At 45.2% G+C, this 19,040-nt stretch overlaps 1 protein-coding gene across 1 annotated transcript in view; it reads right to left on the bottom strand.

Annotated features, from left to right (window-relative positions):
- Nucleotides 1-19,040, bottom strand: part of LOC140399244 (hemicentin-1-like) — a 492,970-nt gene that overhangs the window by 362,900 nt on the left and 111,030 nt on the right. Inside the window, 3 exon segments of the mRNA XM_072488667.1 lie at nt 5,609-5,730; nt 7,954-8,098; nt 10,303-10,566. Of these exon segments, the coding sequence (XP_072344768.1) occupies nt 5,609-5,730; nt 7,954-8,098; nt 10,303-10,566 (531 nt within the window).

The following is a 19,040-nucleotide window of genomic DNA, read 5'->3' as shown; positions in this document are numbered from 1 at the left end:
CACTCGCAACGGGTCCCGCCATGGATAGGATCAGGTAATCCCACCCTCTGTCTTAAAATCTGGCCTGGTGCGTTTTTTAAACAATTTTCTCCCCTCCCGTACGGAATACAACTGACACAAGAAGCCACGATGCATGGGTGGCTAGTTAGTCAATCACAACCAAGCCTGGTCTCACATTCAATGTACACACATGACTCGTCAGTATCTTACTCAATGGCAAACAGAAGCTGATTTGCATATCCCTGATTTTAAAGGCTCCATCATTGTCGTCCTTTCCATCCAGCCTGGGCCCTGACCTCTGGAACTCCCTCCCTCAACCTCTCTATCTGTCTCCACCTCTCTAAACAAGCTCTTGGTCACCTGCACTGATGTCTCCTTCCGTGGCTGGGTGTCACATTTTGTTTGATAATCACTCCTGTGAAGTATCTTGGGTTTTGCTAAAGGTGCTATATAAATGCAAGCTGTTGTCGCTGTCATGTGAGTGTCCCTTTAAGAAAGGTTTTGTTTGACCACATGGCTATCGCACAGCTTCAGTGATGTCATTTGTGGGTGGAGCTGGGCTGTGGCTGTCAGGTGAGAGCGGGTTTAGTGTTTTGGTTTTATTTTCGGTTTGTTGGTCTGGACTGCAGGAAGTTTCCCTGTTTTCCCTGTTTTTATTTTAAAGCTGTTCCAGTGAATTGAAAGCACATTGGGTGTGGCAAACTGCCTTGGTAACCTTAAAGATAGAGTTGCTTTCCAGAAGAACTGAACCTGCTAGTTGGAGGCTTGATCTCAGGGAAAGGACCAGTCCCATTCAAGTGAGATGACAGAGTGCTGGGCCACGCCCTTGAAAGGGGTTTTGGTTTATTGGATGTTGTGTTGAATTGGAACAGTTACTAAGGGGGATTCATTAAGAGTTATGTACATAGATTACTGTAGCTGTTGTGTTTTTTTTCATGTTTGTAATTGATAACACATTCTTGAAAAGTGTTTTATATATTTTTTCCTCGGATGGTGATGTCTAGCACGAGGGGACATAGCTTTAAATTGAGGGGAGATAGATATAAGACAGATGTCAGAGGTAGGTTCTTTACTCAGAGAGTAGTAAGGGCGTGGAATGCCCTGCCTGCAACAGTAGTGGACTCGCCAACATTAAGGGCGTTCAAATGGTCATTGGATAGACATATGGACAATAAGGGAATAGTGTAGATGGGCTTTAGAGTGGTTTCACAGGTCGGCGCAACATCGAGGGCCGAAGGGCCTGTACTGCGCTGTAATGTTCTATGTTCTATATGTTAACTACATTATTATAATAAACTTTGTTTTGATAAAAGCGCCTAGGAAGTCGGACGAATCACACTGAAGTGAAGGTTCTTGTGCTCATCCTAGCCAAATTCAACATAAAGGTTATAGGTCAGGTGAGCTTCATAATAGACCTTGGAGTTTCTAAGTCCTGGCCCGTATCATCGCAAATGCAAATCATAATGGACATATTCAGCACCTCAATGCTCAACACATTAGGTTCTACAGGAAGGCAGGTAGAGATGGAGGAGCAGTGTCTAATCTAAAACCTGGATTTAATCCCAGGCTTGAATGGTGAATGCAGGCTGCCCTCACCCTGATCACCAAGAGTCTACCCAAGTGGACAATGTCACAGTGCAAGGGGCGACCTTCCGAACTCACGGCCGAGGCACTTCACCTAGGGGCAGTGACACCACTTGAGCCACGATGCCTCTGAGCTGAGGGTGTTCGATGCATCACCAACAACACCTCAGCCCCCGCCCCGACCTTGTCAAGTACAAGAGAGCTGCCATAACTCACACCCTGCTTACCCGGCCAGGCGTGAGCTGGGGTTACAGGGGCCAGAATGAGTAGCCAGGTACACAGATTACCAGCAATTCCTGCGCCCGGTCACAAGGTGATGCAGACGGACAACTATGTGTGTTACCAGGACTGCAGAGCACTGCAATGTGCTATGTGCAAACACTAAAATCACCTGTATCAGAGTGAGACCAGAATGAAGAAATAAGAACTGGCTTGTGGGAAGAGGCTAATATCATCAACTTGTTACTAACGTTGAGATTCATTCACATTACAATGAGAAATCAGACATTTCTGCTTGTCAGGCGCATCAGGTATTCAGTACCACAGCTCTGCAGACTCCACACAAGCTGCTGTAATGTCCTGAGCGATCTTATCGCAGCCCCAGTCTATAATTACAGAAAAGGAATCAGTGGCTTGGCAGTACAGAGCTTGTTTATCCCTGGGTGGAGAGATATTCTGTCCAATCTTTTCCTCCTGCACTCCTATAGGCAAATACAAGAATGCCAAATTTCAAACCATCACAGCAATTCATACCACAGGGAAAAAAAACAATGCTGATTGGGTGTCAAGTCCACTTTGATAGGCCAAGGTATTGCCATGAAAAAGCGACGGGGAAACTGTTGGTTCCCCAAGTTAGGGGGGAATTCTAAAAAGGTATGAGGCTTGACTGTGTCCCTTGTGGAATATGTATGCAGCAGGGTGGCACAGTGGTTAGCACTGCTGCCTCGCAGCGCCACAAATCCGGGGTTGATTCCAACCTCAGGTGACTGTGTGGAGTTTGCATGACCTCCCTGTGTCTGTGTGGGTTTCCTCCGGGTGCTCCGGTTTCCTCCCACAGTCCAACGATGTGCAGGTTAGGTGGATTTGCCATGCTAAACTGCCCCTTCTGTCCAAAGGTTGGGTGGGGTTATGAGGTTACGGATATAGGTTGGGGGAGTGGGCATAGGTCGGGTCACTCTTTCAGAGGGTCAGTGCTGACTCGATGGGCCGAATGGCCTCCTTTGGCACTGTAGGGATTTTTCTTTGCAGAGAACAGGAAATGTTGTCCCATTTGTTAGTGCTTAATAATTCATTTGGGGTTTGGTATTTTCTTGAAACTGTTTCTTAAACTTTCTATGAAAAATTCTGGTGATCAGGAAACAAACCTCAGAGGAGATGAGGATGAATCCTGTGCCTCCCTGGATGAGGCGGGGGGGGGGGGGGACGGGACAATCCTCGGTCAACTTCCTTCGCAGTTCAGGGAGCTTTGTGCCTGAAGTTCCCATTTCCATTAGGTGGTTTCCCACCAGTCAGCATCTTTTATGCACTCGCTGATCATCCACTAAAGTGCTTTCCACCCCACTGCTGCCCTGTTGTCCAAGAGGTGATGAGCCATAGAGGAGTGAGGCTGCACTTGAGTCGCCCCTCCCCAATTCTCCACCTGCGATGGAACACCTCGATTCCGCCACTCTACAAGTCAACAAGCTTTCAGCTCTTGATAAGAACCTAGTCATCAGTCAAGGCGCCAACCTTGGGCATGGGCTAGAATCCTGCTCAAATCTGGATTTTAACGCAGGCAAGCTGGAGGTCACCCGTTCTGACCAAAGCACGATAGAACAAAATACTTTCTAAACAGTGAAGAACAGAGAGTCATACCTATGGAATTCTCCACAACGGAAGGTTGTGGAAGCCAAGTTACTGAATATATGTAAAAAGGAAATAGATAGATTTCTAAACTCTAACAGCATCAGTGCAATCTTGTGTTGCCCTATTATGTATTCTCTTTTATTTCCTTTTCTTTTCATGTACTTAATAATCTGTTGAGCTGCTTGCAGAAAAATACTTTTCACTGTACCTCGGTCCACGTTACAATAAACAAATGCAATCCAATCCAAATCAATGGGTAGGGGGAGAGCACGGGAGCATGGGCGTTGAGTGCAAGGATCAGCCATGTCATATTGAATGGCGGATCAAGCTCGGAGGCTTAAATGGCCTCCGTCTGCTCTTATTTTCTGTGTTTCCATACAGTGTCGCCAGGCTAAGTGGGGAATTACTGCCCACCATCTTGAGACGGCATCAAGCTGATGCCACGTGATTTATGAAAGGGACGGAAGGAAAATCTGACTCACAACTTCGACTGGAAAATTGATTCAGTGTCGTAGGAGGGCATTCAGACCATCTGCTACAAGAAAGGATCTAACCATTGTCCTCTGACATTCAGTGGCATCACCATCATTGAATCCCCCACAATCAACATCCTGGGGGTTACCATTGATCAGAAACTGAATTGGGCTAGCCATATAAATACTGTGGCTACATGAGCAGGTCAAAGGCTAGGAATCCGATGGTGAGTAACTCACCCCCTGACCCAAAGCTTGTCCACCTTTACTAGGTACAAATCAGGAGTGTGATGAATACTCTCCACTTGCCTGGATGAGTACAGCTCTGACAGCAATCAAGAAGCTCAACACCATTTAGGACAAAGCAGCCCGCTTGATTGACACCCCTCCCACAAACAATCAATCTCTTCACCACCGATGACCAGTGCCAGCCATGTGTACCATTTGCAAGATGCAACTCACTAAGGTTCCTTAGGCAGTACCTTCCAAATCCTCGTCCACTACCATCTAGAAGGACAAGAGCAGCAGATATCTGGGAACTCCTATCCCTGGAGGTTCCCCTCCAAGTTACTCACCATCCTGACTTAGAAATATATCGCCGTTCCTTCACTGTCACTGGTCAAAACCCTGGATATTCCTCCCTAGCGCACTGTGGATGTACCTACACCTCAGGGACTGGAGTGGTTCACAAAAAGGCAACTCACCACCACCTTCTGAAGGGCAAATAGGGATGGGCAATAAACGCTGGCCCAGCCAGTGATGCCCACATCCGGTAAATGAATCAAAAACAATGTTGGGATATTTGCCTGTCCCTCCCTAGTTTTTGATGCCTTTTTCTTTTGTTTGGGACTTGCTATCTGCTCCTTTCCTTCGCTGCTTGTTCTGGCACACTCCTTCCAACTAATTCCAACCTGTTTTTCTTTGTTTCTGTGGGTCCACTGTTGCTAGGCAACAATATATTTTTTTCTACTTTAAGAGTCATAAACCTCATTAAAATGCAGGCACATTTTAGAGTGAAACTAAAATTCATGTTCCCCCTTTCTTACCACACAAATATAGAGATATAAATTAAACTTAAAGCTATATCTTGTTCCTGGCCCCTATCTCTGTTCCTATCTCTGTTTGCTAACATAGGCAAAAAGATTCGGTATTTTGTCTCTTTTTTTCAGCAATGTTAAATCAACACCTTCTCCACCCCTTATATGAAAAGTTACCTGTCATGAATACATTGTGTGCTGTTTCCGAGTTTGCGTTTGGAACATACACCGGAATATTTGTACAAAACACTGAAGTTGAGATTTTCTGCCCCCGGCACTGGGGGAGGTGGGGCATTGTCATGGGCAGGACGGGACAATTTTAGAGAGCTGTTGACTTTTAACAGCTCCAGCGCCAGGGACCCAGGTTCGGCCTCGGGTGACTGTGTGGAGTCTGCACTTTCTCCCCGTGTCTGCTCCGGTTTCCTCCCACAGTCCAAAGATGTGCAGGTGAGGTAGATTGGCCATGCTAAATTGCCACCTAGTGTCAAAAGGTTAGGGTTACGGGCAGGGGAGGGGGGGGCCTGGGTGGGGTCTGCAATGTAGGCTTTTTATGATTCTATGAATCCCTGTGACAATACCCACCAATAGCAGGGCCAGAAAATCACGCCTTGAGATTCAAGATTTTCAATTGTGCCAACATCCAAATAAGAGTTTCACCAACGTGCTCACCAGTGACGACCAGGAATGTTCGAGTAATGCCTGTGCCTGAATTGCTGATAGCCACGCAGTCATAAAAACCTTCATCGGCTGCAGAAACACTCGGGATTTGCCAAGTTGTATCCACCGTTTCTCTGAAAAGATAATGTTCAGCAGTAAGGCGCTTGACACCCACAATCGCAAAGCGGATCCACAAACGCACCAGTTGTCACACCCTATTGGGAAGGGTCAAATGGGCAAGTCCCACTTGGTGAAGACACCTCTCCCTCATCTGGCGTGGTGCTGCAATACTGCGTTGCTGCCACTAGAGATTCTCAGTGAGCTACCCCGATGGCACAGAACCTATCTTGTTGCTGCTTTTTGTTCAGTTCATGCCCCCACTCCCCCGCACTGTTACCTGTCAATATATTTGTAAAGGGATAAAGAGGGCTGACCACGCTGAAGATAGTCAACCCAGCTGAAGGCTACCAGCCTTCTGCCGATGCAGGGCGAAGGCAAACACCGGGAGGTGGCACGAGGTCTCTGCACGCCTCTGATTCTGGCTCTGTCTATCTCGGGCAGAACGTTCCGGCATTGGCAACTATTCCTTCAGCAAGGCCTGGGCCCCATGTTCTGGAACTCCTTCGCTGGTCCTCTCTTCCACTCTGTCGCTCCCTCTATCCTCAAACGGGCTCCTTAAAACCTACTTCTTCGATCACAGCTTGCGCCCAATTACCTCTTTTAAATGGCCCATTGTCAACATTTTGTCTGCTTTAGGCTCCAGTGAAGGGCTGCGGGATGTCGAATGTGCTACATAAGTGCAAGTTGTTGTTATTGAATTGCTCACTCTCGCCCTGTGAGAACCACCCCCACTACCTCCCTCTGATACACCGAGCAATGTGGAACCAACAGCCTGGGAGAGCTGGCCACCCTGTCACTACTTTTCCCCACATTGAGCCATTAAGATGAGGGGCAACACGGTGGCACAGTGGTTAGCACTGCTGCCTCACAGAGCCAGGGTCCCGGGTTCAACTCCAGCCCTGGGTCACTGTCCGTGTGGCATTTGCACATTCTTCCCCGTGTCTGCGTGGGTTTCCTCCGGGTGCTCCGGTTTCCTCCCACAGTCCAAAAACCAGGTGCAGGTTAGGTGGATTGGCCGTACTAAATTGCCCCTTAGTGTCCAGAAAAGGTGCGCAGGTTAGGTTCAGGGCTTATTGCGATAGGGCGGGGGAGTGGGCTTGGGTGGAATGCTCTTTCGTGGGGTCGGTGCTGATCCATGGGTCGAGTGGCCCCTTTTTGCCCTGTGCGGATTCTATGAGAAGACGAGGAGGTTCAATATAACAAACTACTCCAGAATGTCTTTAATGTCTGACCCTCTGATAAAAACACATGACCAAGGATCCCAGACCCCCCCCCCCCCCCCCCCCCCCCCACCCCCACCCCCCTCACTCAGCTAACAACTTGCAAGGCAAGAAGATCCCAGCTCTGTCCCTCTTAACGACCCTCATATCAGGGCAGGGACAGAGCCCCGGCACTCAGAGGAGACCGAACGAAGTTATGCCAAACCCGTCTCGAGCCTTGGTTAGATCACACTGTGTGGTCTAACTGTGTGCAGTTCTGGTCACCATATTATTAAAAAGGATGTAGAGACACTGGAGGGGGAGCAGGGAACGTGTAAAAGGAAGATTTCGGAATTGTCTGGGTTCACACATCAGGAAAGGGTGGACGGACTCAGTCACTTTTTCTTTAAAAAATGCTGACGAGTGAACTGATCGGAGTCTTTAAAATTCTGAAAGGTTTTGACAGAGTGGACAGAGAGAGAATGTTTCCTCCTGTGGGGCAGAGCAGAACCAGAGGCCGTCAATACAACATCGTCACCAAGAAATCCAATCGGCAATTCAGAAGGAACGTCTGAGAGTGGTGGGAATGTGGGACCCGCTGCCAGAGGCAGTGGTTGAAGTGAATGGTGTTGATGGATTTCAGGGACAGCTGGACAGGCAGTGAGGGAGACTGGAATAGGGGGAGTGATAGAATTAGGTAAGGGAGAATGAGACAACTGGAGCACACAGACTGGGTGGGCCGGATGGGCTGTTTCTGTCCTACGCAATAAGCTCTCAGTCCTGATTGTTGATTTGCGCTGGGTCGGGAAGCTGGGGATATCGTGTGAGGGCAGAATCCGGTTGGATATTGCTGGAAGACCCCCAATGCTGATTACCATCTAGACTCCAAGTCACTGGGGTGCTCTGCCGGAGGGGGGGCGGGGGTGTATGGGGGTGGCACTGTGGCCCTGGGTGGAGAAGGAAGACCAGGTGAAGATAAATACAGTTCTCCATTGACTCTCCGTCTGCCGCATGCACGTTCGGTCTGCAGTCACTCACAGAAACAGGCGATCTGGCCCAATCCTGGTCCCATTTCTGACGAGTCGCAATGTGAATGGAATCAGACTCCTTGATGAGCACTGAATCGATGCGGGCTGCAAGTAGTAGCCGTGAGTTTCATTGGGCATAGTCACCACTGGCGGCCCTAAAACAGACACACAAACATTTCAATATGGTGCTGTTACCAGACTGGTCACCCAGAGACCCAGAATGTTTTGGACACACGATGTTCACGGCAGCTTGAGGAATTTAAAATCCAAAAATTTGGAATAAAAAGTCAATCTCCTTAATAATGATCATGAAACTTCTGGATTGTCATAAAGTCCCGTCTGGTTCACTGACGTCCTTCAGGGAAGCAAATCCCCCGTCCTTACCTGGTCTGGCCTACATGTGACTCCAGACCCACAGCCAATGTGGTTGACTCTTAACTGCTCACTGAAATGACCGATCTAGCCAGTCAGCTGTAGGTGGTACTGAAGGACAAATAAGGAAGGGCAATGATACGAAAGCCCAAGAACAAATTTCTTTTAAAAGATATTAATAGCAACCTTAAGTTGTTCAACGTTTTCCTCCATCTCCTCACTGCTCCCCAAACCCTACCCCCCCCCCCCCCACCCCACCCCCCCACCCCCCTCACTCAACATCCCAACCCACCTCACCCCATAACCCAGGCGATCTGGAATATATCATTTGGCTTTCTCTTTACAATTTAAGCGTCGGTTCTTGTTAGGGTGCAGCTCAAGTACTGGGCTCCCTGTGATACCTCATCCCAGTGGCCATTCTTTGCGTCTGGTGAATGGAGGGACATCATGGTTTGAGGAGGAGAGAGTGGTGCACGGGTAACGTCACTGGACTCGTCATCCAAAGGTCCAGGTTCTGGGGACCTGGGTTCAAACCCCACCCAGGTGGAATTGAAATTCAATTCATAAATCTGGAATTGTAAAGGTGGCCACATTATTATCGTATTAGGAGTAAAAACCCATCTGGTATTTCCGGTGGCGGCTATGAGGGAGTAGGTCGCACATTTGGTGGCTTGCGTTTCGGTCGGACTTTTGGACCTTTCCCCCCAAACTTTTTTGTGCTTTTGAGTGCGGAACTGGAAAGCAATAGTACTCAGGCACAGGACCCATGCAGAATTGTATGGACCTAAGAAGCCCGAGGGACCGTAAACAGCAGAAGAAGTGGTCGAGTAAGGGCACAGTGGATGCTGTGAGAGAGACCAGCATGGCTGGTGTTCAGAGCAAGGAGCCGACAGCCCAGCCCACAATGCAGCAGCTGCTGCAGACGATGCAGGAGGGCTTTTTGGCTCTGAAGCGTGACAACTTGAAGCCGCTACAGAAGTCGATTGACCGGATGGGAAAAAGGCTGGATGATCAGGCTGAGAAGCTCCAGCAGTTGGAGAAGTCAGTGGAGGAGCAGGCTGACTTTCAAACGGTGGCGGATGTGGAGATTCGGAGGCTGAGGGACCAGCAAAAAGTGCTTCTGGAAAGGCTGGAGGACCTGGACAACAGAAAAACCCATCTGGTTCACTCATGTCCTTTAGGGAGGGGAATCCCCCGCCCTTACCTGGTCAGGCCTACATGTGACTCCAGACTCACAACACTGCAATTAGGAACCGAGGAGCAGCAGTAGACCATTTGGCCCATCGAGCTGCTGTGCCATTCAAACAGATCATGACTCATTTAAGTTAAATGGCCTACACCTCCTTCTGGGACCACATCCCCTGGTTTTGTCTCACCAGCCACGGGAGCCACCCTATCGACATCTACCCTGTCGGCCCCTGAAAACAAAATTGCAAGTATCCACGAGATCACCTCGTATTGTACAAAACCCTCGGGAAAGCAGGCCCAGTCTCCTCAATCTCTCTTCACCAGACAATGCCGCCAGCCCAGAGAATCCTTTGGTGACCCTTTGCTGGTTGACTCTGAACTGCCCACCGAACTGGCTGAGCCAGCCATTCAGTGGTAGGGCAATTGGGGATGAACTAAAATGCCAGCCTCGCCAGTGATACCCATATCCCATAGAAATTTAAAAAAAATACGAGTGGTGATACTCTCGCCTCAGAATCAGATGGTCGAGGGTTTTAAGTAAACCATTTTTCTGACCTTGCAGTTTTAAAAGATCCCACGGCTCTCTTCTGAAGCAAAGCAGGAGTGCTCTCCAAGGTGCCCTGGTCATCATTTAACCCTCAGGTTTCGTCACTATTACTTAGACAGTTTCCCATTGGGAGATGCCCGTGCTCCCACTCTACCCACATTACAACACTGTCAATGCTTCATTAACTGGAAAGTGTTTTGCGACACCCTGAGGTCCTGCAAGACGTTATATAAATGCAAGGAGTTCTCTCACCAGGGACCAGGCTCGTGAAGGAGACACTTGACAGGCGCTGAAAACGATACCCTTCCCGATCGAATCCTGTGACCTTCAGGAAGAAGTTCTCATTGGGCGGCATGAACTCCGGAACTTTCCACATGCTGTTTGTACTGTGGCTGGAGTGGGGCCTAATGGGTAGGTTCATCAGAGTCTCCCCCGAGGTACTGAGGAGCTCCAAGCGGTCCAGCTGCCCTGGAGGGTGAAGTCCTGAGCAGTTCAACAACACATGGGTCGTGATCCCTGGAATGGAAAGGAAAACAGGAATTTCCTGAGAACAATAGTTAGGAGGCATTTGAAAGGAAAAAGCTATAAAATATCAAAAACATCACTTGGATGGAAACCCTGTCAAATGTGTCACCGTGACAATATTATACAATTTGCAAATTCATTGAGAGATATCCCTCTTCTCAGTGTAATTCTTGGTGTCCATGGATCTCAGTGTTAATCATGGTGACTATGGATCTCAGTGTTAATCTTGGTGTCCATGGATCTCAGTGTTAATCTTGGTGACTATGGATCTTAGTGTTAATAATGGTGACTATGGATCTGAGTGTTAATCATGGTGACTATTGATCTCAGTGTTAATCTTGGTGTCCATGGATCTCCCTGTTAATCTTGGTGATCATGGTTCTCAGTGTTAATCTTGGTGACCATGGATCCCAGTGTTAATCTTGGTGACTATGGATCTCAGTGTTAATCTTGGTGACCATGGATCTCAGTGTTAATCTTGGTGTCCATGGATCTCAGTGCTAATCTTGGTGTCCATGGATCTCAGTGTTAATCTTGGTGACGATAGATGTCAGTGTTAATCTTGGTGATCATGGATCTCAGTGTTAATCTTGGTGTCCATGGACCTCAGTGTTAATCATGGTGACTATGGATCTCTGTGTTAATCTTGGTGTCCATGGATCTCAGTGTTAATCTTGGTGACTATGGATCTCAGTGTTAATCTTGGTGACTATAGATGTCAGTGTTAATCTTGGCGATCATTGATCTCAGTGTTAATCTTGATGACCATGGATCTCAGTGTTAATGATGGTGACTATGGATCTCTGTGTTAATCTTGGTGACTATGGATCTCAGTGTTAATCTTGGTGACCATGGATCTCAGTGTTAATCTTGGTGACTATGGATGTCAGTGTTAATCTTGGTGATCATGGATCACAGTGTTAATCTTGATGACCATGGATCTCAGTGTTAATCATGGTGACTATGGATCTCTGTGTTAATCTTGGTGTCCATGGATCTCAGTGTTAATCTTGATGACCATGGATCTCTGTGTTAATCTTGGTGTCCATGGATCTCTATGTTAATCTTGGTGATCATGGATCTCTATGTTAATCTTGGTGACTATGGATCTCAGTGTTAATCTTGGTGACCATGGATCTCAATGTTAATCTTGGTGTCCATGGATCTCAGTGTTAATCTTGGTGATCATGGATCGCAGTGTTAATCTTGGTGACCATGTATCTCCCTGTTAATCTTGGTGATCATGGTTCTCAGTGTTAATCTTGGTGACCATGGATCTCAATGTTAATCATGGTGACTATGGATCTCTGTGTTAATCTTGGTGTCCATAGATCTCAGTGTTAATCTTGGTGACCATGGATCTCAGTGTTAATCTTGGTGACTATAGATGTCAGTGTTAATCTTGGCGATCATTGATCTCAGTGTTAATCTTGATGACCATGGATCTCAGTGCTAATCATGGTCACTATGGATCTCTGTGTTAATCTTGGTGACTATGGATCTCAGTGTTAATCTTGGTGACCATGGATCTCAGTGTTAATCTTGGTGACTATGGATGTCAGTGTTAATCTTGGTGATCATGGATCTCAGTGTTAATCTTGATGACCATGGATCTCAGTGTTAATCATGGTGACTATGGATCTCTGTGTTAATCTTGGTGTCCATGGATCTCAGTGTTAATCTTGATGACCATGGATCTCTGTGTTAATCTTGGTGTCCATGGATCTCTATGTTAATCTTGGTGATCATGGATCTCTATGTTAATCTTGGTGACTATGGATCTCAGTGTTAATCTTGGTGACCATGGATCTCAGTGTTAATCTTGGTGACTGTAGATGTCAGTGTTAATCTTGGTGATCATGGATCTCAGTGTTAATCTTGATGACCATGGATCTCAGTGTTAATCATGGTGACTATGGATCTCTGTGTTAATCTTGGTGACTATGGATCTCAGTGTTAATATTGGTGACCATGGATCTCAGTGTTAATCTTGGTGACTATGGATGTCAGTGTTAATCTTGGTGATCATGGATCTCAGTGTTAATCTTGATGACCATGGATCTCAGTGTTAATCATGGTGACTATGGATCTCTGTGTTAATCTTGGTGTCCATGGATCTCAGTGTTAATCTTGATGACCATGGATCTCAGTGTTAATCTTGGTGTCCATGGATCTCTATGTTAATCTTGGTGATCATGGATCTCTATGTTAATCTTGGTGACTATGGATCTCAGTGTTAATCTTGGTGACCATGGATCTCAGTGTTAATCTTGGTGACTATAGATGTCAGTGTTAATCTTGGTGATCATGGATCTCAGTGTTAATCTTGATGACCATGGATCTCAGTGTTAATCATGGTGACGATGGATCTCTGTGTTAATCTTGGTGACTATGGATCTCAGTGTTAATCTTGGTGACCATGGATCTCAGTGTTAATCTTGGTGACTATAGATGTCAGTGTTAATCTTGGTGATCATGGATCTTAGTGTTAATCTTGATGACCATGGATCTCAGTGTTAATCATGGTTACTATGGATCTCTGTGTTAATCTTGGTGTCCATGGATCTCAGTGTTAATCTTGATGACCATGGATCTCTGTGTTAATCATGGTGTCCATGGATCTCTATGTTAATCTTGGTGATCATGGATCTCTATGTTAATCTTGATGACTATGGATCTCTGTGTTAATCTTGATGACCATGGATCTCAGTGTTAATCTTGGTGATCATGGATCTCAGTGTTAATCTTGGTGATGATGGATCTCAGTGTTAATCTTGGTGACCATGTATCTCCCTGTTAATCTTGGTGATCATGGTTCTCAGTGTTAATCTTGGTGATCATGGTTCTCAGTGTTAATCTTGGTGATCACGGATCTCAGTGTTAATCATGGTGTCCATGGATCTCAGTGTTAATCTTAGTGACCATTAATCTCAGTGTTAAACTTGGTGACTATGGATCTCAGTGTTAATCTTGGTGACCATGGATCTCAGTGTTAATCTTGGTGACTATAGATGTCAGTGTTAATCTTGGTGATCATGGATCTCAGTGTTAATCTTGGTGACTATGGATCTCTGTGTTAATCTTGGTGACCATGGATCTCAGTGTTAATCTTGGTGACCATGGATCTCAGTGTTAATCTTGGTGACCATGGATCTCAGTGTTAATCTTGGTGACTGTAGATGTCAGTGTTAATCTTGGTGATCATGGATCTCAGTGTTAATCTTGATGACCATGGATCTCAGTGTTAATCATGGTGACTATGGATCTCTGTGTTAATCTTGGTGACTATGGATCTCAGTGTTAATCTTGGTGACCATGGATCTCAGTGTTAATCTTGGTGACTATGGATGTCAGTGTTAATCTTGGTGATCATGGATCTCAGTGTTAATCTTGATGACCATGGATCTCAGTGTTAATCATGGTGATTATGGATCTCTGTGTTAATCTTGGTGTCCATGGATCTCAGTGTTAATCTTGATGACCATGGATCTCTGTGTTAATCTTGGTGTCCATGGATCTCTATGTTAATCTTGGTGATCATGGATCTCTATGTTAATCTTGGTGACTATGGATCTCAGTGTTAATCTTGGTGACCATGGATCTCAGTGTTACTCTTGGTGACTATAGATGTCAGTGTTAATCTTGGTGATCATGGATCTCAGTGTTAATCTTGATGACCATGGATCTCAGTGTTAATCATGGTTACTATGGATCTCTGTGTTAATCTTGGTGTCCATGGATCTCAGTGTTAATCTTGATGACCATGGATCTCTGTGTTAATCTTGGTGTCCATGGATCTCTATGTTAATCTTGGTGATCATGGATCTCTATGTTAATCTTGATGACTATGGATCTCTGTGTTAATCTTGATGACCATGGATCTCAGTGTTAATCTTGTTGATCATGGATCTCAGTGTTAATCTTGGTGATCATGGATCGCAGTGTTAATCTTGGTGACCATGTATCTCCCTGTTAATCTTGGTGATCATGGTTCTCAGTGTTAATCTTGGTGACCATGGATCTCAGTGTTAATCATGGTGACTATGGATCTCTGTGTTAATCTTGGTGTCCATGGATCTCAGTGTTAATCTTGGTGACCATGGATCTCAGTGTTAATCTTGGTGACTATAGATGTCAGTGTTAATCTTGGCGATCATTGATCTCAGTGTTAATCTTGATGACCATGGATCTCAGTGCTAATCATGGTCACTATGGATCTCTGTGTTAATCTTGGTGACTATGGATCTCAGTGTTAATCTTGGTGACCATGGATCTCAGTGTTAATCTTGGTGACTATGGATGTCAGTGTTAATCTTGGTGATCATGGATCTCAGTGTTAATCTTGATGACCATGGATCTCAGTGTTAATCATGGTGACTATGGATCTCTGTGTTAATCTTGGTGTCCATGGATCTCAGTGTTAATCTTGATGACCATGGATCTCTGTGTTAATCTTGGTGTCCATGGATCTCTATGTTATTCTTGGTGATCATGGATCTCTATGTTAATCTTGGTGACTATGGATCTCAGTGTTAATCTTGGTGACCATGGATCTCAGTGTTAATCTTGGTGACTGTAGATGTCAGTGTTAATCTTGGTGATCATGGATCTCAGTGTTAATCTTGATGACCATGGATCTCAGTGTTAATCATGGTGACTATGGATCTCTGTGTTAATCTTGGTGACTATGGATCTCAGTGTTAATATTGGTGACCATGGATCTCAGTGTTAATCTTGGTGACTATGGATGTCAGTGTTAATCTTGGTGATCATGGATCTCAGTGTTAATCTTGATGACCATGGATCTCAGTGTTAATCATGGTGACTATGGATCTCTGTGTTAATCTTGGTGTCCATGGATCTCAGTGTTAATCTTGATGACCATGGATCTCAGTGTTAATCTTGGTGTCCATGGATCTCTATGTTAATCTTGGTGATCATGGATCTCAATGTTAATCTTGGTGACTATGGATCTCAGTGTTAATCTTGGTGACCATGGATCTCAGTGTTAATCTTGGTGACTATAGATGTCAGTGTTAATCTTGGTGATCATGGATCTCAGTGTTAATCTTGATGACCATGGATCTCAGTGTTAATCATGGTGACGATGGATCTCTGTGTTAATCTTGGTGACTATGGATCTCAGTGTTAATCTTGGTGACCATGGATCTCAGTGTTAATCTTGGTGACTATAGATGTCAGTGTTAATCTTGGTGATCATGGATCTTAGTGTTAATCTTGATGACCATGGATCTCAGTGTTAATCATGGTTACTATGGATCTCAGTGTTAATCTTGGTGATCATGGATCTCAGTGTTAATCTTGGTGATCATGGATCTCAGTGTTAATCTTGGTGACCATGTATCTCCCTGTTAATCTTGGTGATCATGGTTCTCAGTGTTAATCTTGGTGACCATGGATCTCAGTGTTAATCTTGGTGACTATAGATGTCAGTGTTAATCTTGGTGATCATGGATCTCTATGTTAATCTTGATGACTATGGATCTCTGTGTTAATCTTGATGACCATGGATCTCAGTGTTAATCTTGGTGATCATGGATCTCAGTGTTAATCTTGGTGATCATGGATCTCAGTGTTAATCTTGGTGACCATGTATCTCCCTGTTAATCTTGGTGATCATGGTTCTCAGTGTTAATCTTGGTGATCATGGTTCTCAGTGTTAATCTTGGTGATCACGGATGTCAGTGTTAATCTTGGTGTCCATGGATCTCAGTGTTAATCTTAGTGACCATGAATCTCAGTGTTAAACTTGGTGACTATGGATCTCAGTGTTAATCTTGGTGACCATGGATCTCAGTGTTAATCTTGGTGACTATAGATGTCAGTGTTAATCTTGGTGATCATGGATCTCAGTGTAAATCCTGGTGACTATGGATCTCTGTGTTAATCTTGGTGACCATGGATCTCAGTGTTAATCTTGGTGACCATGGATCTCAGTGTTAATCTTGGTGACCATGGATCTCAGTGTTAATCTTGGTGACTATAGTTGTCAGTGTTAATCTTGTTGATCATGGATCTCAGTGTTAATCTTGATGACCATGGATCTCAGTGTTAATCATGGTGACTATGGATCTCTGTGTTAATCTTGGTGTGCATGGATCTCAGTGTTAATCTTGGTGACCATGGATCTCAGTGTTAATCTTGGTGACTATAGATGTCAGTGTTAATCTTGGTGATCATGGATCTCAGTGTTAATCTTGATGACCATGGATCACAGTGTTAATCATGGTGACTATGGATCTCTGTGTTAATCTTGGTGACTATGGATCTCAGTGTTAATCTTGGTGACCATGGATCTCAGTGTTAATCTTGGTGACTATAGATGTCAGTGTTAATCTTGGTGATCATTGATCTCAGTGTTAATCTTGATGACCATGGATCTCAGTGTTAATGATGGTGACTATGGATCTCTGTGTTAATCTTGGTGTCCATGGATCTCAGTGTTAATCTTGATGACCATGGATCTCTGTGTTAATCTTGGTGTCCATGGATCTCTATGTTAATCTTGGTGATCATGGATCTCTATGTTAGTCTTGGTGACTATGGATCTCTGTGTTAATCTTGATGACCACCTGAGGAAGGAGCTGCGCTCCGAAAGCTAGTGACATCGAAACAAACCTGTTGGACTTTAACCTGGTGTTGTAAGACTTCGTACTGTTGATGACCATGGATCTCAGTGTTAATCTTGGTGATCATGGATCTCAGTGTTAATCTTGGTGATCATGGATCTCTATGTTAATCTTGGTGACTGTGGATCTGTGTTTAATCTTGGTAATCATGGATCTCCATGTTAATCTTGGTGATCATGGATCTCTGTGTTAATCCTGGTGACTATGGATCTCAGTGTTAATCGTGGTGTCCATGGATCTCCATGTTAATCTTGGTGACCATGGATCTCAGTGTTAATCTTGGTGACTATGGATCTCAGTGTTAATCTTGGTGACTATGGATCTCAGTGTTAATCTTGGTGACCACGGACCTCCATGTTAATCTTGGTGACCATGGATCTCCCTGTTAATCTTGGTGACCATGGACCTCCATGTTAATCTTGGTGACCATGGATCTCAGTGTTAATCTTGGTGACTATGGATCTCAGTGTTAATCTTGGTGACCATGGATCTCAGTGTTAATCTTGGTGATCATGGTTCTCAGTGTTAATCTTGGTGATCATGGATCTCAGTGTTAATCTTGGTGACCATGGATCTCCCTGTTAATCTTGGTGATCATGGTTCTCAGTGTTAATCTTGGTGATGACGGATCTCAGTGTTAATCTTGGTGTCCATGGATCTCAGTGTTAATCTTAGTGACCATGAATCTCAGTGTTAAACTTGGTGACTATGGATCTCAGTGTTAATCTTGGTGACCATGGATCTCAGTGTTAATCTTGGTGACCATGGATCTCAGTGTTAATCTTGGTGTCCATGGATCTCAGTGTTAATCTTGGTGACCATGGATCTCTGTGTTAATCCTGGTGACCATGGATCTCAGTGTTAATCTTGGTGTCCATGGATCTCCATGTTAATCTTGGTGACCATGGATCCCAGTGTTAATCTTGGTGACCATGGATCTCAGTGTTAATCTTGGTGACCACGGATCTCAGTGTTAATCTTGGTGACCATGGATCCCAGTGTTAATCTTGGTGACCACGGATCTCAGTGTTAATCTTGGTGACCACGGATCTCAGTGTTAATCTTGGTGACTATGGATCTCAGTGTTAATCTTGGCGACCATGGATCTCAGTGTTAATCTTGGTGACTATGGATCTCAGTGTTAATCTTGGTGACCATGGATCCCAGTGCTAATCTTGGTGACTATGGATCTCAGTGTTAATCTTGGTGACCATGGATCTCAGTGTTAATCTTGGTGACCATGTATCCCAGTGTTTATCTTGGTGACCATGGATCCCAGTGTTAATCTTGGTGACCATGGATCTCAGTGTTAATGTGGTGACCATGGATGTCCATGTTAATCTTGGTGTTCATGGATCTCTATGTTAATCTTGGTGATCATGGCTCTCAGTGTCAATCTTGGTGACCATGGATCTCCATGTAAATCTTGGTGACCATGGATCCATGTTAATCCTGCTCTAGAGGCATGGGTAGGTGGACTGGCCATGCTAAATTGTTCCTTAATTGGAAAAAAATGAATTTAGTACTCAAAACCTTGTGGGCAGCACGGTAGCATAGTGGTTAGCATAGTTGCTTCACAGTTCCAGGGTCCCAGGTTCGATTCCCGGCTTGGGTCACTGTCTGTGCGGAGTCTGCACGTTCTCCCCGTGTCTGCGTGGGTTTCCTCTGGGTGCTCCGGTTTCCTCCCACAGTCCAAAGATGTGCGGGTTAGGTGAATTGGCCATGCTAAATTGCCCATAGTGCCCCAAAAGGTTAAGTGGGGGTTGCTGGGTTGTAGGGATAGGGGAGAGGTGTGGGCTTGAGTAGGGTGCTCTT

Source organism: Scyliorhinus torazame, chromosome 22 (genome assembly GCF_047496885.1).
Source record: "Scyliorhinus torazame isolate Kashiwa2021f chromosome 22, sScyTor2.1, whole genome shotgun sequence".
NCBI lineage: Eukaryota > Metazoa > Chordata > Chondrichthyes > Carcharhiniformes > Scyliorhinidae > Scyliorhinus > Scyliorhinus torazame.
The sequence above is the reverse complement of the archived record's forward strand: the minus strand, read 5'-3'. Positions and strand labels throughout refer to the sequence as shown.